Here is a 17,297-nt window from a genome sequence, read left to right as displayed (position 1 = left end):
GTAAAACCTGAGAATCTGCATTTTTAACAAGTTTGCAAGTGATGCTGATGCTCTGGTCCAGGGACGAACTTTAAGAATCTGTGGGAGATGTCAAAGTGGCAAGATGGAAGGAACCTGAGCCCCAGTAGCTAGGCCACCTATTTTCCCTAAACCACCTACCTACTTTATATTATTACTTAAACAAGCAGTAAAAGTTGACTCTGAACTGCAACAGCAGCCTATTCTATTTCCCAATACACATCCCTTGGACTGCAGTCCTTCAACGGCAAGAGAAGTCAAGATCTAAAAAAAAGTTACCATTTCATGCAAATTCACACATGTAATTTATACCCCTTGGCTTTAGAGAGACTTTCCTACAAGAGAAGAATGGTCTTGGAACACTGCACAGTTCACAACAGAATCAGTTTCTCATGGTAATTGGTGAAAACAATTCACAGAGTTCTGTTTTGGAAGCATTATTTAGACTGGAGGGATTATGATCCAAGCAGACAGTTCAGCTAATTTTCCCATTTAAGCCACAGCCACAGCTGGGTAACCCAAGGCTTCCAGTGCAAAGCTACTTTGATCCAAACCATAGCAGCAATTCTGAATGACTGTAGAAACCCTTTCTACGTAACACATGGGGGAGTGTATCAGTTCCTCTTTGCTCTTTCATTCTTTACACACAAACATAAAATGGACCTATGCACTCCAACTCTTTTCACTTAATTTTCATGCAAAGATCTTGGATAGTCATCATTCCAATCTGAGTAACTAATGGGGCTTGGGCATCTGTTGAACAAAGGGTGAAGCTAGTAGGAGTTCACCTGTGTAGGAAATATGTTTCAGTCTCAAGCTCTTGATGGTAAAACTCTGCTGGTGTATCATTATTTCCTGAAAACATTCACAGTATCAAAAGGAGGTGGGTGGTGGTGTTGGCAGGCCACAGAGTCAAACTCACTAGGTAGAGGAGGAAAGGAGCTAACATACCTGACAAACTGGCTGAATAAGGCTGTAGTGTTCCGGATGATCCGAGCAGCCTGGGACTCCTCACGCTGGCATCTCTGCAGTGTTAATCCATCATCCATGTGGCCTTCCTGATGGAGTATGACCTACCCACAGGGCAAGGGAAGGGAGCTCTAGGTTACAATTATTCCACATATGGGCAGTGAACATTTCCCGCAGTATTTCCCTCATCCCTCTTATTCCTTTCCCCAAATAAGCTCCCCTGGGTCCATTTTGAGAATGGGACATTAGCGAAGTTATTGCACCCATATGCCCTATTAGTGACATGTGAATCATTCCTTAGACACAGTGCTTTGATGAAAATGAAATTTTATGTGCCACCATGGTATGAGTTACCATGTATTCCTCAGGCCTAGATTTGAAAGGGTGATAACATACCTCATAATCGATTTTTCTCTTAAAATGAACATAGAATCTTACCCTTAGAAATGGGAGAAGTCACTGTGTTCAAAGCCTTTTCCTCCAGAGATGAATTGAAGAAAAAGACGGACAATTTAAAGCAAAATTCTGTACTGGGATCAGGCTTGGTTTCTCAACTGAAGGCCAACTACACTGAGTTAGTTAATTGCAGGGCTGGGGAAAGCAGCTCAAGGTGGTAGCTGGCTTCTCTTGGAGGCTAGACAGTAAATTTGAAAGCATGGGCTCTGATATCAGCAGACCTTTGTCTAGACCTGCTACGCCACTTACCAGCTGTGTGACCTTGGGCAAGTTACTTAATCCCATTTGCTTTAGATTTCACCATCTGCAAATAGACTTATCTTAGAGGGTTGGAGGATTCAATGATTTACATGTAGTCAATTGGCATGGTACCTAGAATCTAATAGGTGCTCAATGAGTGTTTGTTATCAGAGGCAGTATAGTACTCATCTTAGATCACTTATGTGGAAGTTAAGCATGTCTACTTGTCACTAAGGATATCATGACACCATTTTTTTGGGAATACCAGTTTTTTGTGTGGAGGTAGTTTGATCCTGGTTCAAGTCAAGGTCAAATCCTGATCCAAGTTCCCTGGCATGGTTTCCTCTTGATGAAAGCAAGCAAAGAGAGACAAAGTGTAGATCCTGGAAGTCTACATGTCAACACAGACAAAACCTGTGGCTCTAGAAAATATCTATAGAATAAAGATTGTTGGTCTCTCTCATTTTTAGCATAAAGAAACAACTTATTTTCCTTTCCATGTGAAACATCTCTTCCTTTTTATTATTTTGAAGGTACTTCCTGATATGATGAAATAGAATACCGGCTTGTTCATTTTTGAAACAAGACTTTGCATCCCATCTATATACTGCAGTGTAAGCATTAGCAAAGGATACTGTTACCATTGGAATCACTAACTGTTAGAAAATATTACTTTGTCAGAACATCTCAGCAACTGGTTAGCAATGTTGCATTTGGGTTTAGCAATACATTGCCACTATGTTTACTTTGGCCTGGGTCCCAGATTTCTGGTCCTTAAAGACCGAAATTCTTAGGTTTTGCTTGTTCAGATAACACATTTAAAACTGGCCAGGGGAAATGCAGTTGTTAGAATGTTGTTATTATGAACCCTATTGATCTCAGCAGCCCAGTTCCTAAGGTACTTCCTTCTCTCTGAGAAGAAATCTTACAACTGAAGAGCAGGGAGAAGAAGCCTAAGATGGGAATAGGAAACAGGGTGCTTTAAAGTGGGTACTCATCAGGTGTTTCATTCTGTTTGTGCTCGATTGGTTTTTCTTGATTACTGTTTTGATCATTTCATAAAACACAACAGATTTAGACATCCTTTGTTTTTTTAGAGAGGGCACTTAACATGCTTCTTAGGAAATGAAGCAGTGTAGCCCTGTCAAGGGCTGAGCACCATCACACCAGCTGGAGAGAGTTTATAAAAGCACCTCCCAAATTCACACACACATTCTAATAGTTAAATGAATCTGCGGGCTATGGTCCTAGAAGAGAAAGGCATGGCCAGGCACAGTAAGTCACAATGCAAAATGAGATCTCTCCACATTTACAGAGTCCTTGGAGTGTGTCCCTGCCCACCCGGAATTACAGCCAAGATCCACTTTTTTTTTTTTTTTTTTTTCAGACAGAGTCTCGCTCGGTCACCAGGCTGGAGTGCAGGGGCGCGATCTCGGCTCAGTGCAACCTCCGCTTCCCAGGTTCAAGCAATTCTCCTGCCTCAGCCTCCCGAGTAGCTGGGATTACAGGCACGTGCCACCACGCCCAGCTATTTTTTCTATTTTTAGTAGAGACGGGGTTTCACCATGTTGGTCAGGCCGGTCTCGATCTCGTGACCTCGTGATCCACCCGCCTCGGCCTCCCAAAGTGCTGGGATTACAGGCACGTGCCACCACGCCCGGCCTCCACTTTCTTTAAATGCTACCATTGCCTTAGTAAGTTTGAAAAACTGTAGAGGCTCTAGATGGTATTACTGCACTCTATAGAGGATTTAAGTTTCTTCTGATAGGCTGGTAAGAATAGAGGATGGGTTTTTGGCATTTATTTTTGATTTGTTCTTATTCCCAGCGTGCAGCCCTCATTCCCAGGGTGTAGCTCTTCTAAAGATCAACGGAAAGCCTACTGTATTTTCCAGGGCAATTCCAACTTGTCATACCCCGAACCCTGACTTGTATATCCCTAGTACTGTCACAATGTCAACATCTCTGCTTTGCTCTTCATTATCACAGCAGTTTCATGTTACTATTTTGGCTTCACACCCCATCCATGGTCAGCTTAGGATTCTAGAGGAAACTGCATGTAGAATTTTAGGCTCATGTTTTTGTAGTTCTCTCTACTCTGGACTCTTGGCCCCTTGAGTCCCAGAAGCCTTGGCTGAACCTATGTCTAATTTGACTCTTTAGCACAATTGAGCTAATGCAAGATCCCATGCCCTAGTTCTGCAAATCAGCAAATGTGCTGAAGGAGAAAACAAAGACCAAGGTGGGCTCACCTTAGTGCACTTATGTTCTATGTGCAATATTTTGTGCTTATGTTTTGGGTGGCTTGGTTGTTGAAACCTTCCATTTTTTTTGAAGGTACTGTATCTAGCCTTTGCAGTTGTTTTCAGAAGAAGGGTTGGTCTCATACAAGCCAGATTATGTGGTCTCTTATTTATTCTATTTTCTATCCCCTCTTGATCATTTCATTTCCCCTTTTCTGGATAGTTTCCTAGTCTGTGTTGCCTTACACAAAATTAAGATATTACCTTATGTTCATTCTCAACATCCTTTCTTACCATAACCTGTATTCTGGAAAACTTTTCATCATGACTACCTTAGGCTGCTATACCTCAACTATAGAGCACAGTGCCTCCTAGGACCTTATTCTGGGACTAGTTGACTATTTAAACCCATATTTTATAAGGGTATTTCAGGAATAAAAGCATCACATCTTTGACATCCATTATTTGGTTCCCACCAAAAGAAGCACTGTTATGGCAATTGACTTTCTGGTAAATAGATGCTGCATGTACCTAAGCTAGTTTTTCTCACTGGAGCAGGCTGTGATGCACCACTCAAATCAAGATACAATCTGTGGATACAGTGTCATTCCACAACATCCCTTCTTTCTGCCAGTGGGTTCCTGCGGGCTCGTTATTATGCAATCTGCATTTTCTCTGTAGAGATCTATTTAGTCTATTATGAAAACTGCACAATAACTCAATTATCCACTGAAATGAAGGGAGCAATGATGTGGGTAATCCCAAGACAGCACATCATCAAAAGTCATTTAGATCAGGTTTTAGAGTGCATTAAACACATCATCTCCTCCTCACAGATTTGATGTGTATTTGTTTTTCCCCCATTGAATATGGGGTCAAAGTATCCAAATTAGGCTGAAGTTTTGGAGAAACTGTGTACAATCTATCACAAGATAACTCTTCTGAATAGTAAGAAGTAAATCACAATCATGTCCACCTGGTTCTCAGAATCACTTCTATTGCCTAGTTGCTTCCAACTCAGAGTAAAACAATTGTAGACAGACATTCTGACTCTCACCTTTCTTTTTAGAGGTCCCAGGCGGGAAGTTTTGGCGTCTTGTGCTTTGTAGGTCACCCACAGACCACTGGCTACGTGCTGCACAAAGCAGACAGAATCTCCATACTTGATTTCTGGAACTCCCATGCCTTCTATGTCTCGCTTGTGACTGGAGTCTAATTTCTCCTTGAGTTCCTAATTCATACACAAAAAGAAACAAACATAAGCATATCTGATTAAATTAGAAGCTCAATATACGAAACGAATCACCTATGAAGAACCTGTAAGCCAGGCAACTGGTTACTAAAATAATCATGATATGCCTGTCCAAGCCAGGATTTCAGAAAGACTTGTTTCCCTTATCTCTTGTTAATTGTAAAATCATTGGCTTTCGAGTTCTGGTTACTTCAGTGATTATTTAAATCCATGGGAAAAGGGGACACCTAGTAAGCTCTCTCTTCTGTTCTGATTTTGTGTAATTCTTCACTATATTTTCTACTTTCCTCATCCTAATTTATATACCGTAATAAGTAATCTGTTACTAGCCAATTAACTTATTTCTAGCAAGTGACATCTTCCATAATTGTAATGGTTATCTGTCACAAGTGCACTGACTCAGAGGCTTTCATCGTATCTATTGATTTCACGTAAAAATTTCTTATACAAACCTGCAGAGAAAGGAGACCCTTTGAATAGGCAGGGGTTACTACTGTGGCTTAAGCTAATGTAGTAATTTGTGTATCAGTCTCTTAGGGCCCCCTCAGTGGTGTGTTGTAGTCACGCTGTTTCATTCTTCAGATGTCACTGTTTCACTGCCTATTCTCCAGTGTGGAAAAGGGACTTCCTGTGCATCAGGTAACAACTCAGTGACAATCTGAAGTACCTGTCACAATAGCGTGTCATGAGGTAGACCTCTGATGCATGGTAACTTCTTCACTTCCTCATCAATCAGGGCCTCCATGGTTCTATTCTGAATGGTTATACCCTATTTCCATTTCTTTTCTACATCTTGCATTAAATTGCTCATTTGTAAAAGCCATTAAGCAGGCAGCAATTTGAACTTTCACAGAATAAAAAACAGCTGTTACCTATTTGCAAAAACATTTCTCTCTCTCTCTCCTTTTTTTTTTTTTTTTTTTTTTCTTCTTGAGCCCAGGGTCTCACTTTTTTTCTTCTTGAGCCCAGGGTCTCACTCTGTCGCCCAGGCTGGAGTGCAGTGGTACAATCTTGGCTCACTGCAACCTCTGCCCCCAGGCTCAAGTGATCCTCCCACCTTACCCTCCCGAGTAGCTAGGACTACAGGTGCAGGCCACTACACCTGGCTAATCTTTTGTATTTTTGTTGTTGTTTTGTGTTTTGCAGAGACAGGGTTTCCCCATGTTGCCCAGGCTGATCTTGAACTCCCAGGCTCAAGCAATCCACCCACCTCGGCCTCCACATTCTTCTCATTCTTAATAGTGGAACAAACAGCAGCGTATGTATTAAGTCTTTACCACGCTCAATACCACGTTCTAAGTTCTTTACATGGATTAACTCTCCATAGTAGCCTCTGAGGTAGCTACAAATGCCATTCCAATTTTACAGATGAGAAAAAGAAGGAGGTAAATTTGCCTAAGATCATTCAGGAAGTAATGACAGAATTTAAACCAGGAAGTCCAGCTCCAGAGTCTGTGCTCTTCTCCTACTCTAAACTACTATTCACCCTTCAAAACCCTGCTCAGAGTTTACCTCTGTAAAGGAAGAGTTAGTCTCTCCTGCTGTTCTTCCCCAGCACAGTCTTACTGCTTTATTGGGCACTTAGCACATCATAACGTAAAATGTGTTTGTCTATACGACATTTTCTTTTTGTCAGGCTATGAAAAAAATCAAGGGCACAGGCCAAATTTCAATTAACTTTGGATTTATAACAGAAAGTTCAACACCTATCAATTAATTAATGGACATATATTGAGAGAATATATATAGCTGAGTAATTTTTTCTTTCACATTTATTTTTCATTTCAACTCTTATTTTCCTTCAAGCTTTCATAAGAACAAAATTATTTTGCACAGCATTTAAAGGATCACTTGGAGCAATATTAGTACTTTACAAGAAATTTCTTTTTCTTTTAAATGTGTGTGTTGAAACATTGGCTGGATTATTAAATATGACTTATTTTTTTCAAGCAGCAACATAACATCCAAGGATAAGTATGAATTTTTCTTTTTCAAAAAGATTATTTCCAGAAAAATATATTTCTGATTTTATAACATTAGCTAATAGGAAAATAGTATTTGATATATGGGATTTTCTTTATAGGCAATTCATCAAGAATGCATTTATTCTATAAAACAATGGATACTTGATTTTCACTGCAGAAATATTCACAGCTCTAGAGACACTCAAGCCAGTAACAGGACTGAAAAGATGCCAAAATTCTCATCTCTAATCTGCTCTCTAACCACAGCCAATGCAGTGGTTAAAAATTATGCACACCACAACTGTTAAATATGAATAATTACATTGATTTCTAATAGCTCCTGATTAAAATAATTCATATTATCCAACTATCAATGAACATGGTAACTTCATTACTTTCTTGCCTTTCACTTATTTAAACATGGCTTTGCAAAAAACAAAACAAAACAAAACAAAGATCTGTTTTTCTGGAATTACTGAAATAAATGAATCATTATTCTATATAGAAAGGAGTGTTTCTGCGTCTTTGTTTTTACAAAGCAGCATCGGCTTCCAAATTCTATGGTAGTCACTGCAGTGGGCACTTCTAATTTAATAGAACAGCAGCAACAACAAACAAAGATCTAGAGACAAAATCCATATGAAAAACAACCCAATGCAACCCTAAACAATAATGATAAATCACTAAAGGAAATTAAAGAGCTCGGTGATGGAGAGGCTTGATTTTACTGACAGCACATTGGTGATTTTCTTTTGACTTGAGTAGGAACTAATGCTCCCTTCTGTTTTTACTTGAATATGGCCCCAGCTGCAGTCACCCTACTGCTAGAAATGGAAACTTTCTAAAAAATAGAGCTAATCCAATCATTCTCTTTCAATAACTCCCAAGTTCCTATGGAATACAATTGTTATCTCTAAAGTTCTTATATCCCAAATGCTCTAACAAAATTGGACTAAGAGTACTTATATTTATGTACCAAATATTCCCCTTCTCTGGGCCTTTACTGACATTACACTTTCTGTTTGGAATTCCCCAGCCTCACCTTGGCATGTCTACATCTGCATTGTTTATATTTCATATCTTCTGTATATTATGGTATTTCAGTATTTTTAAAACCTTTCTGGCTGGGGAGAGACTGCCCTTCTTGTTAGAGGTAGCAAAGGGCTCAGCTGCATGCCTTTGATATGCAATCTAATCAATTCACAGCCAGACCTCCTCTAGCTGGCTCATACGTTCCAGGAGGCAATATTCCTCTGCCTTCCCAAGGCCAGGTACTAGGCAGATAAGGACCACCTCTATAGCTTACAGCCTCCTGAAATTACTCAAACTAGCAAATCCCAAACTGTCTGTCCAGTCCTGCCTTGCCTTAACCATGGAAACCCCAACAAAAGTGGTAGTGTAGGCTGTCACCTTGCTTCTGCCCCTTGTCTGCCTCCTGACCAAAGCTGGTACTTTCCTATGTCACCCTTCATGGTGTGGCACGTCTCCTGTTGCTAGGACCTGTGAGTATAATAAACTTTGTTTTCCTAAGCCTCTCCTGTGTCTCCTCACATGGCTGCACCTGACTGATGATCACATAAAGGAACATAGCACAACATCTCATCCATCAAGCCTTCTCTACTTAGCCAAAGCCGGAGGATACCTGTACACATTCTCTGATCTCATGGTTCTGTGGACCCTGAAGGGACTGTCCTTTCCAGGGCTAGCCAATTCCTAAAATGGTAAAGGACTCATCGGGGTATGCAAACCCAGGACTCACCTCTTATATGCAAACCAACCCAAAGCGCATAAAGCCAACCTCCTTCCTTTACCCTCTGGACCCCCATTCCCCTAGACTAATCTCCCCAGGGCCAGTACCAGACAACTAATTGCAACTCCCATGCTCCAGAGCCTGCTGAAATTATTCAAAGTAGCCAACCCCATGCCTATTTATCCTGCCTAGCCCATCCCTTTCTACGGAAACCACGAAAAGGCTTTCCCCCAGCTTCCCCTCACTCTCTCTGCCTCCTAAAGGATGGCGCTGTTCTATGTGGCCCTGTGTGGTATGGCGTGTCCATTCCTCTTGGGAACTGTAAGTAAAAAGTGTTCTTTTTCAATGTTGATTGTCTCCTGATTTATTGGCTTCATCATACCTGAATAATAAAATCTACATTTTAAAAACATGTATTGTTGGTATACTAGCTGCCCCCTGCCAGATTAAAAATGCCAAAGGTGTAAAACTGGGATTTCTGGGTCAAATGGTATTTCTAGTTCTAGATCCCTGAGGAATCGCCACACTGTCTTCCACAATACCAAAGGAATATAAACCATGCTGCTATAAAGACACATGCACACGTATGTTTATTGTGGCACTACTCACAATAGCAAAGACTTGGAACCAACCCAAATGTCCAACAATGATAGACTGGATTAAGAAAATGTGACACATATATACCATGGAATACTATGTAGCCATAAAAAATGATGAGTTCATGTCCTTTGTAGGGACATGGATGAAGCTGGAAACCACCATTCTCAGCAAACTATTGCAAGGACAAAAAACCAAACACCGCATGTTCTCACTCATAGGTGGGAACTGAACAATGAGAACACTTGGACACAGGAAGGGGAACATTGCACACCGGGGCCTGTTGTGGGGTGGGGGGAGTGGGGAGGGATAGCATTAGGAGATATACCTAATGTAAATGATGAGTTAATAGATGAAGCACACCAACATGGCAAGTGTATACATATATAACAAACCTGCACGTTGTGCACATGTACCCTAGAACTTAAAGTATAATAAAAAATATATAAATAAATAAATAAAGAATGTTCTCAAAAAAACAAAACAAAACTGGGATTTCTTTGTCTTTGTATTTCATACGATGCTTAAAACTGGTTGCAAATCATTTATTGTTTTATTGTTCTGCAGGCATTCAGTCTGTATCTGTTTATCTGCAGCAACCTTGTTTATGTTAGATGATAAGCTGATTCTAAGAAGGAAGAGGTTATCTGGCCTAATAAGTGTTGAAGGGCAGTAATCATTATCCTCTGCCTCCACTGACAGCTTATTAAGGAAATGCTATGACCACATCATAATTGTCATATTAGTATTTGGCTGAGATGATCAAATTGCTACGACTGGTTTAATATTCCTGGAATATTAAATGTTTGGCTGGAGATGATCAAGTTGCCAAGATTGGTTTAATATTTCTGAAAGGATGAAGAAAGGAACTAGAACCCAGCCGGGTGTGATGGCTCACGCCTGTAATCCCAGCACTTTGGGAGGCTGAGGTGGGTGGGTCACGAGGTCAGGAGATCAAGACCATCCCAGCCAACATGGTGAAACCCCGTCTCTACTAAAAATACAAAAATTAGCTGGGTGTGTTGGTGTGTGCCTGTAACCCCAGCTACTCAGGAAGCCGAGGCAGAAGAATTGCTTGAACCAGGGAGTCGGAGGTTGCAGTGAGCCAAGATCCCGCCACCGCACTCCAGCCTGGCAACAGAGCGAGACTCCGTCTCAAAAAATAAATAAAAAATAAAAAATAAAGAAACTAGAACCAATAGTTTCCCAGTGCCTAGTTCAAACTAGGTATTGTGCTAAGTACTTTACAATGAAAATGCCATCATGTAAATTTACCAGGGACCTACAAAGTGATATGTATCACACATGACACTTTTCATTTTCTCTAAATCTTTCAATGGCCCTAAGGCTTGTATTATCCTACTTTATAGATGATAACACCGAGGCTTGCAGAGTTTGAGCAACTTGTTCAAAGCCACATAGTTGCAAGTAATAGAACATAATCCAAAATCAGGTACGATTCCAAAGCCAGGTATAATTCATTTGAACAGAATATCTGAATGGTTACCATTACCAGTAGCACAGTTAAGTAATTAATTGTACCAATAATTTAGTTGCTTAAAGGTTAATATGAAGAAAAAGTTGAAAACAGGTACTACTATTAGAAAATGGCTTTAGGTTCACACAAATTTTGAGTTATACATATAAATCAACAAGCACAACAAGGTGGTATGGTCTATATTCAGAGTACAATTGGAGTTTGGAAAAAAAAAAAACAACTCTACCGGGGAGTTAGGGATGGTTTTATACAAGAATTTCTACCTGATGTGAGTGCAGCCAGGGGAGAGAGGAGTGAAGGGGAATGAGGAAGGGACTGGCTTTCTAGTAAAAGGGGCACCGCATGGCAAGAAGAACGCTGGAATCCAGAAAGAGATGAGAGCAAAAATTAAGGACTCTGAACTCTATTCTACAGGTTCATGTTTCTCAAGCTCATATTGTTAACAGACTTCGTGTGGGAAAAAGACGACTGTGGACAAATACTGAATCTTCTTCTAAGAGTCAAAGGGAATATTATGATCGTATAAGCTCTTGTTAGTCCTATGGTAAAAACAAAACATCAGCATCAACAAAAAAATCAAAATGACCTTTTGAATTCTAACGCAGCATTTTGTTTATTTCCTCCCACTATTATCATTGTTTGGAATACCTCTTGGGAAAAGCTAGTGTAAGTAATGGAAAGCCACTGAAACACAGAGTTGCATCTTAGAATAACCATTCTGGCATCAATGTGAATGATGGGCTGAAAAGAAGTATGGCTGGAGATAGCTGAGTTGTTAAGTTATGCCATTAGTATCTAGGATGATACGTGGAATGGAGTAGCTTCTAATTCATGCTTATTAATTGAGTGAAATGTGTTACTTAATACAATTAAGCCACCTGTGTTTACAGATGACAAGAAAGTACCTTTTACAATACAGGACTGTGGGCACCCAGAAATGTTTCAGAGGAAAAGTAGATATGGGAAGGTGGAGCCCATTCATGGATGCTGGGGTGAGCCTTCAAGAAACTCCTGGTTAGCCCACTATTTCCAGTTGTCTCTGGAGAAACCTTGAGGAATCACCTTTGGGTTTGTTTCCATATCAATATAGCCCCCTTAAGACTTTCTCATCTAGAATTTGAGATCTTCGTATTGCCCTTAAAACCCACACACTACAGGACATTGGTAAGAGTCTAGCTGGCCCCAAGCTTTGTGTGGGAAGAGGAAGAACGCCTTCCTCTGTTTACTACATGCTGGGAAGCAGATTCATCTGCCTTATTGGGGAAGGCATATTTCTTGAGCAGAAGTCACTGTACTGGGCTCTTTTCTCCATATTTCTCATTTAACCCTTGCACCACCACCTTGAGATAAGCAGCATTAGTTCCATTTTATGGATAAGAAAACTACCAGGTCATCTTCCTGGTCTCATTTAATTTTCACAGCAATCTTTCAAGACACATTTTTTTAAAAAAATCTCTATTTTTTACAAAACATATGAACAGCATATGGCAGAGCCAGGGTTCAAACCCAGGCTTCTTCCACTTCAAAGCCCAAGGTTTTCCTTGACTGACTCTCTATTTGGTCCACTTTGAACAATAAACACTAGAGAAAGCACATCAGCTTAAAGTTTAAAAATCCTTTGTAGATTTTATTTAAAATGAAGCTGCAGTAAGTGATGCTGTCTTTAGGCATTTGAATCTTACTATCCATATTTTCTTCTCTCCCCTTCCCTCCTTTGCTCCATACCCTCCCTTTCCCCAGTGGATAACTTGGTGAGAAAACGGAGCAAGCAAGGGGACTGGCAAAAACAGCGCTGTTTCTGCACCAGAGTTTCAGAGACAGGTGCATCATGAGCACAGCTGTCACCTTGGTTAGGGGTGCCATGGCTGCCGAGGTTAAAGGGCATGTGAAAGGCAGGCAGGGAAGTCACATTTAGCCAAGAACACCATGCTCAGCACATAGATGTTTCATAAATGTTTACTAAAATGAATTTAATGTTTTTATACAGTGAGGAAAAATTTCCTCTAATTGGGAACAGTGATAGCTCTATACCCTTACACTATGAAATAGGCAACATTTGAGAATCTATCCCAATCATTCAAGATGTATGGTGTAGTCATTTAAAATGGCTTTTTAAAGCACTTTTAAAGTGGCTTTACAATAAGCGGCTATATATAAGGCCTGCTTTAACATTATTAATTCACCCTTCCCTGAAAAAAATTCAATGCTGTAAACTGACATTGAGTCATGACATCTAAGCGGACAATATTGCTGTGCCAGAGTAAATATTAAATCACATTATCTGAAATCCTTGTGGGAACGGCCTTGCAATGTCAAGACCATGGAAAAATGATGTGAAATCAAGTTCATAGAAATTTGACTTAGATGTTCAAAATAAAATGAATCTCTCTCATTGGGTGTGTACTGGGAAGAGATTACAGTAGCAAAATGATTACGCAAGGATGGCAGGATGTTTCTATACAGATAATGGAGGTTGGCTGGGCACAGTGGCTCACGCCTGTAATCCCAGCACTTCGGGTGGCCGAGGCGGGTGGATCACAAGGTCAGGAGATCGAGACCGTCCTGGCTAACACGGTGAAACCCCATCTCTACTAAAAATACAAAAAAATTAGCCGGGTGTGGTGGTGGGCGCCTGTAGTCCCAGCTACTCGGGAGGCTGAGGCAGAAGAATGGCGTGAACCCGGGAGGCAGAGCTTGCAGTGAGCCAAGATTGCGCCACTGCACCTCCAGCCTGAGGTGCAGCCTGAGACAGAACGAGACTCTGTCTCAAAAAAAAAAAAAAAAAAAAAAAAAAAAAAGATAATGGAGGTTAGAATGAAATGGATTTCACTCTATTTCAAGGTGTGACCACATTGATGTAACCCTTCAGCAAGCATTTTTCAAACTTACTACAAGACATTCTGGGATGCAAAAATAAAGCAGGGTGGGGTATGTGTGGTCCTTGTCATCCAGGGGCTCCCAGTCAAGGAAGTGATGGCCTTAAGAATGCATGAGCAGGTTTTCCTCTCACAGAGAGCACTTGACACTTGCCTGAAAGCATGAGAAGGTGCTCACTGTGGTAGAGTGCAAAGGGGCAAAAGGCGTTCCAGGCACAAGTTTGGTGGTGGTTAGAAAAAAACAAATATGTTCCAAGACTGATAAATAGTATGCTAGAGCTCAAGGCAACCTCAGGCAAGTGGCAAGAGACACAATGGAAGGGCAGGCAGCAGTCAGGTCTGAATGATCTTTTATGACAGACTTCAAATGAGGTGAAAATTGATGAAGAATTGTGTTCCAGGTCTCACAGACAGCAGATGAGAATCAAGGCCCAATCTAGGCTAACTTTGAAGCCAGGCTGTGTCTTACACAACACCACTCTCAGATCAAAGGGATAAGGCTGGGATGCTGTATTTTGGAAGTAATACTACATCCTAACCCTCCAATTTGAGTTGCATCATCTGCTGAAGTGGGGGGAAGGAGGACCTTGATCAAGATCACATCCTGCTCTTTACTCTATGTGATTTGTATAGCCTGCTCGAAGTCTTCAGTCTGATTCCATTTGAGCCAGGCCCAGGCCAATAAGTGCAGCTGGTTCTTGGACTTGGTCGCCTTTCAGCAAGGCTCAATCACACCTCCATCTTATGCACATACAAGACACACTGGGGCACCTGCCATCTTCCTGCTAATGGCAGGCTGCTAAGGATGTTAGCATGCACCTGCAGCTGTCTAGTGGCCCCCAATTTAGTAGTCATAACTATCATAAGCTAATGCAACCTGACAGAAAATGTGGACTGGGAAGCTCGTCATTATCAAATGACTCATGGCCCAGCACACCCAGTGTCCTCCCAAAACACGTGACTAAAGCCCCAGCAGTGCTCTTCCCAAAAGTCTCTTTTTCTCCTTTTTCAGATTCTCCAACATATGGAGAGGATCAGATGAACACCCTGCTTCCTCGCCCTCTGCCCCAGTCCCATAGGAAACAGCTGACTGTCTCCACCTCTCCCTCAGCCTTCCCAACTCCTATGCCACCACACAGATCCTGAACTGCTATCTCAGGCTACCATTTGCCACCTGCTCTGTCACATAACATCTGTAACAGGCAAGGGCTGGCGAGATGATTCAGTGCCCTTACATTGTTGAGAAACAGAACCCCAAACCTCTTTCTGCTGGGTATTGTCACTAGCACCCAGGGAGGGGAAGCACAGAGAGTGCATTTAAGGAAAGCCCGTGCCAAGCAAGGCAAGAATATGCTTACTAAGCAGGCACATGGAAGCCCAGGAAAATCAGGGCCTCTCCAGCACCCTTCCCCTACAGTTATTTGGATGGCGTATGATAGTTATGTGTTCTCCACATGTTCTTCCTTATTGTGCAGCTTCACAGTCTAAGGTGCCAAAGCCCTGCCCACACAATGTCCCAAAGAAAGCCTGACATCCAGTGGGAACACAGCCATATCTTGGCCTGCCATAGAGCCTAGGCCATTTTAATTTCCGTTCCTTTCAAATTGAAATGAAGGTAGCTAGGTTGAATACTACCACATGGAGACTTATTTAAAATCTCTAGCATAGTGACTCCAATGAAATGTAACCACACTGCCAAGTGCACAGGACAATGTGACTCATGGGTGACTTTTGCCTCCAGCTCTGCTATGCCGATGGCCCCCATGGTACCATGACGACTTTCCAGCCATACGCTACTTGCCTGTCCATACATGGAAACGGAGGAACTTGGGGAGATAAGCAACGGACCCTTTGAAGGGAAATGTATTCAGAGGCCAGAAGTGATGCCAAGTGGAAGGAGTGTTACAAGGTCTCTATGGGGCTCTGAGCTTTCCTTGCTTCCCCCAGAGACCACAGCACAGTGCTGAGCCATGCTCCACAAGGCTGAGCCAAGAACGGAATAGAATGGAAGAGTCCCCTTGGAACAGGATCCTGCCAGCTGCCTGGAAGGCTGCCTGATCCTGTGCTGGAAGAAAAGCCCCTTTTTGAAATGGTAAAGACCTCGAGGTCATTGTTCTAACCTTGGCAGCATATCCCGAGTGGGTCAAGGAGAAAGGGGGTAGAACGCTCAAATAAGGAAAGGGCCAAACTGGCATTCTGAGGAAAACACTTGCTTGGTCATTAGCCACGATGAGTCATTTCTTATTTTCCACCTCCCTCTTCTACCCACCTTCAGCTCCCACCTTCAGCTCCCACGCCATGTCCCAGTCTCTGTTCTTACCACTTTCCTGTTGCTTTGTTTCACTGAATCTTTCAGAAAGTTGCACTGCTCTAAATCACTTCCTGGAGGCAAAAATGTTCACTAAATAGATATAAATTTGAATTTATAGAATCTCTCTTGTGCTGGGAATCTAAAAAAAATGATAGCAAAGTGAGGAAGATGTGCTCAGAAAACCAGAATGAAATCAGAGTCAATAGCCATTGGAAGAGAAGCAGATGGAAGATGACATTTGAGAGAAGGTTAGGAAGATATGAACAGGAAGCTCATGTCTTTTAATATTTGAAATAAAGATATGAAAAAAGCCCAATTCTGATATAGGGCAATATTAAAGAGAAAAAACTACATGCCAAAGAGTTTCTCTGCCTAAAAAGACCATAGGAGCACAAAATGAGGGAGAAAACAGACACTGAACCCCTGCACCAAAGAAGGGGACAGTGCTGACTATCTTCTTCAGGTGCATTATGAAGCAGAGATGCCCCACAGAAAATTCAGCTGTCAGCCTCACACCTAGTCCTAGACAAACAGAATCCAACCCTTGAGCGAAATCATGGTGAGAACACACATCAAGATTTATTCCTGGAAAAGAGCAAAGAATGAAACTAAAGGTGACGCTCCCAAAGGAGATATTGAGCTATACTCTTAGGAAGTGCAGACTTCCTGATAATTGTGCAAGCATCTGTGCAGAGCCCTTCTCATGCTTGGATGATCTTTCCAGAACACTCACAAAGTGACAGACCATCCAATTGTCTGTCAGAAGTTAGCTCAGCATGCAATTCTGACCGTTCAGCTAGATCCAGCTCTGAGTTAGACAGAGTAGAAGCTTGGCTGAACATTAAAGGTGGTGGTTTCTAAAAAAGAATAGTTGTCTACACACACATCAAACGGTAAAGCCATTAATTCGAGGTTAACCTAACTACCAGAGGATCCATTCTTAATGAAGGTTTGGGATGGATAGGAGAAAGCTAAGAGATGTGGGGAGTAGGGATAGTTAAGGAAAAGAACGAGGAAGGTACTAGTAAATTTTATCATATAGATATTAATAACTGCTAGATAATGTTATGTCCAGAATGTCTTCTCTGCATCATTAAAAAAAATTAAACAAATATAGCACTGAA

At 41.5% G+C, this 17,297-nt stretch overlaps 1 protein-coding gene across 1 annotated transcript in view; it reads right to left on the bottom strand.

The window, feature by feature from the left end:
• Positions 1-17,297, bottom strand: part of RYR3 (ryanodine receptor 3) — a 566,641-nt gene that overhangs the window by 306,926 nt on the left and 242,418 nt on the right. Inside the window, exons 11-12 of the mRNA XM_063652550.1 lie at positions 4,983-5,156; positions 970-1,091 (exon numbers count right to left, since the gene is read on the bottom strand). Coding sequence (XP_063508620.1) covers positions 970-1,091; positions 4,983-5,156 — 296 coding nt within the window. The remainder of the gene's footprint in view (positions 1-969; positions 1,092-4,982; positions 5,157-17,297) is intronic.

Source organism: Pongo pygmaeus, chromosome 16 (assembly GCF_028885625.2).
Source record: "Pongo pygmaeus isolate AG05252 chromosome 16, NHGRI_mPonPyg2-v2.0_pri, whole genome shotgun sequence".
Classification (NCBI taxonomy): domain Eukaryota; kingdom Metazoa; phylum Chordata; class Mammalia; order Primates; family Hominidae; genus Pongo; species Pongo pygmaeus.
This window is presented reverse-complemented; position numbering and strand designations above follow the sequence as displayed.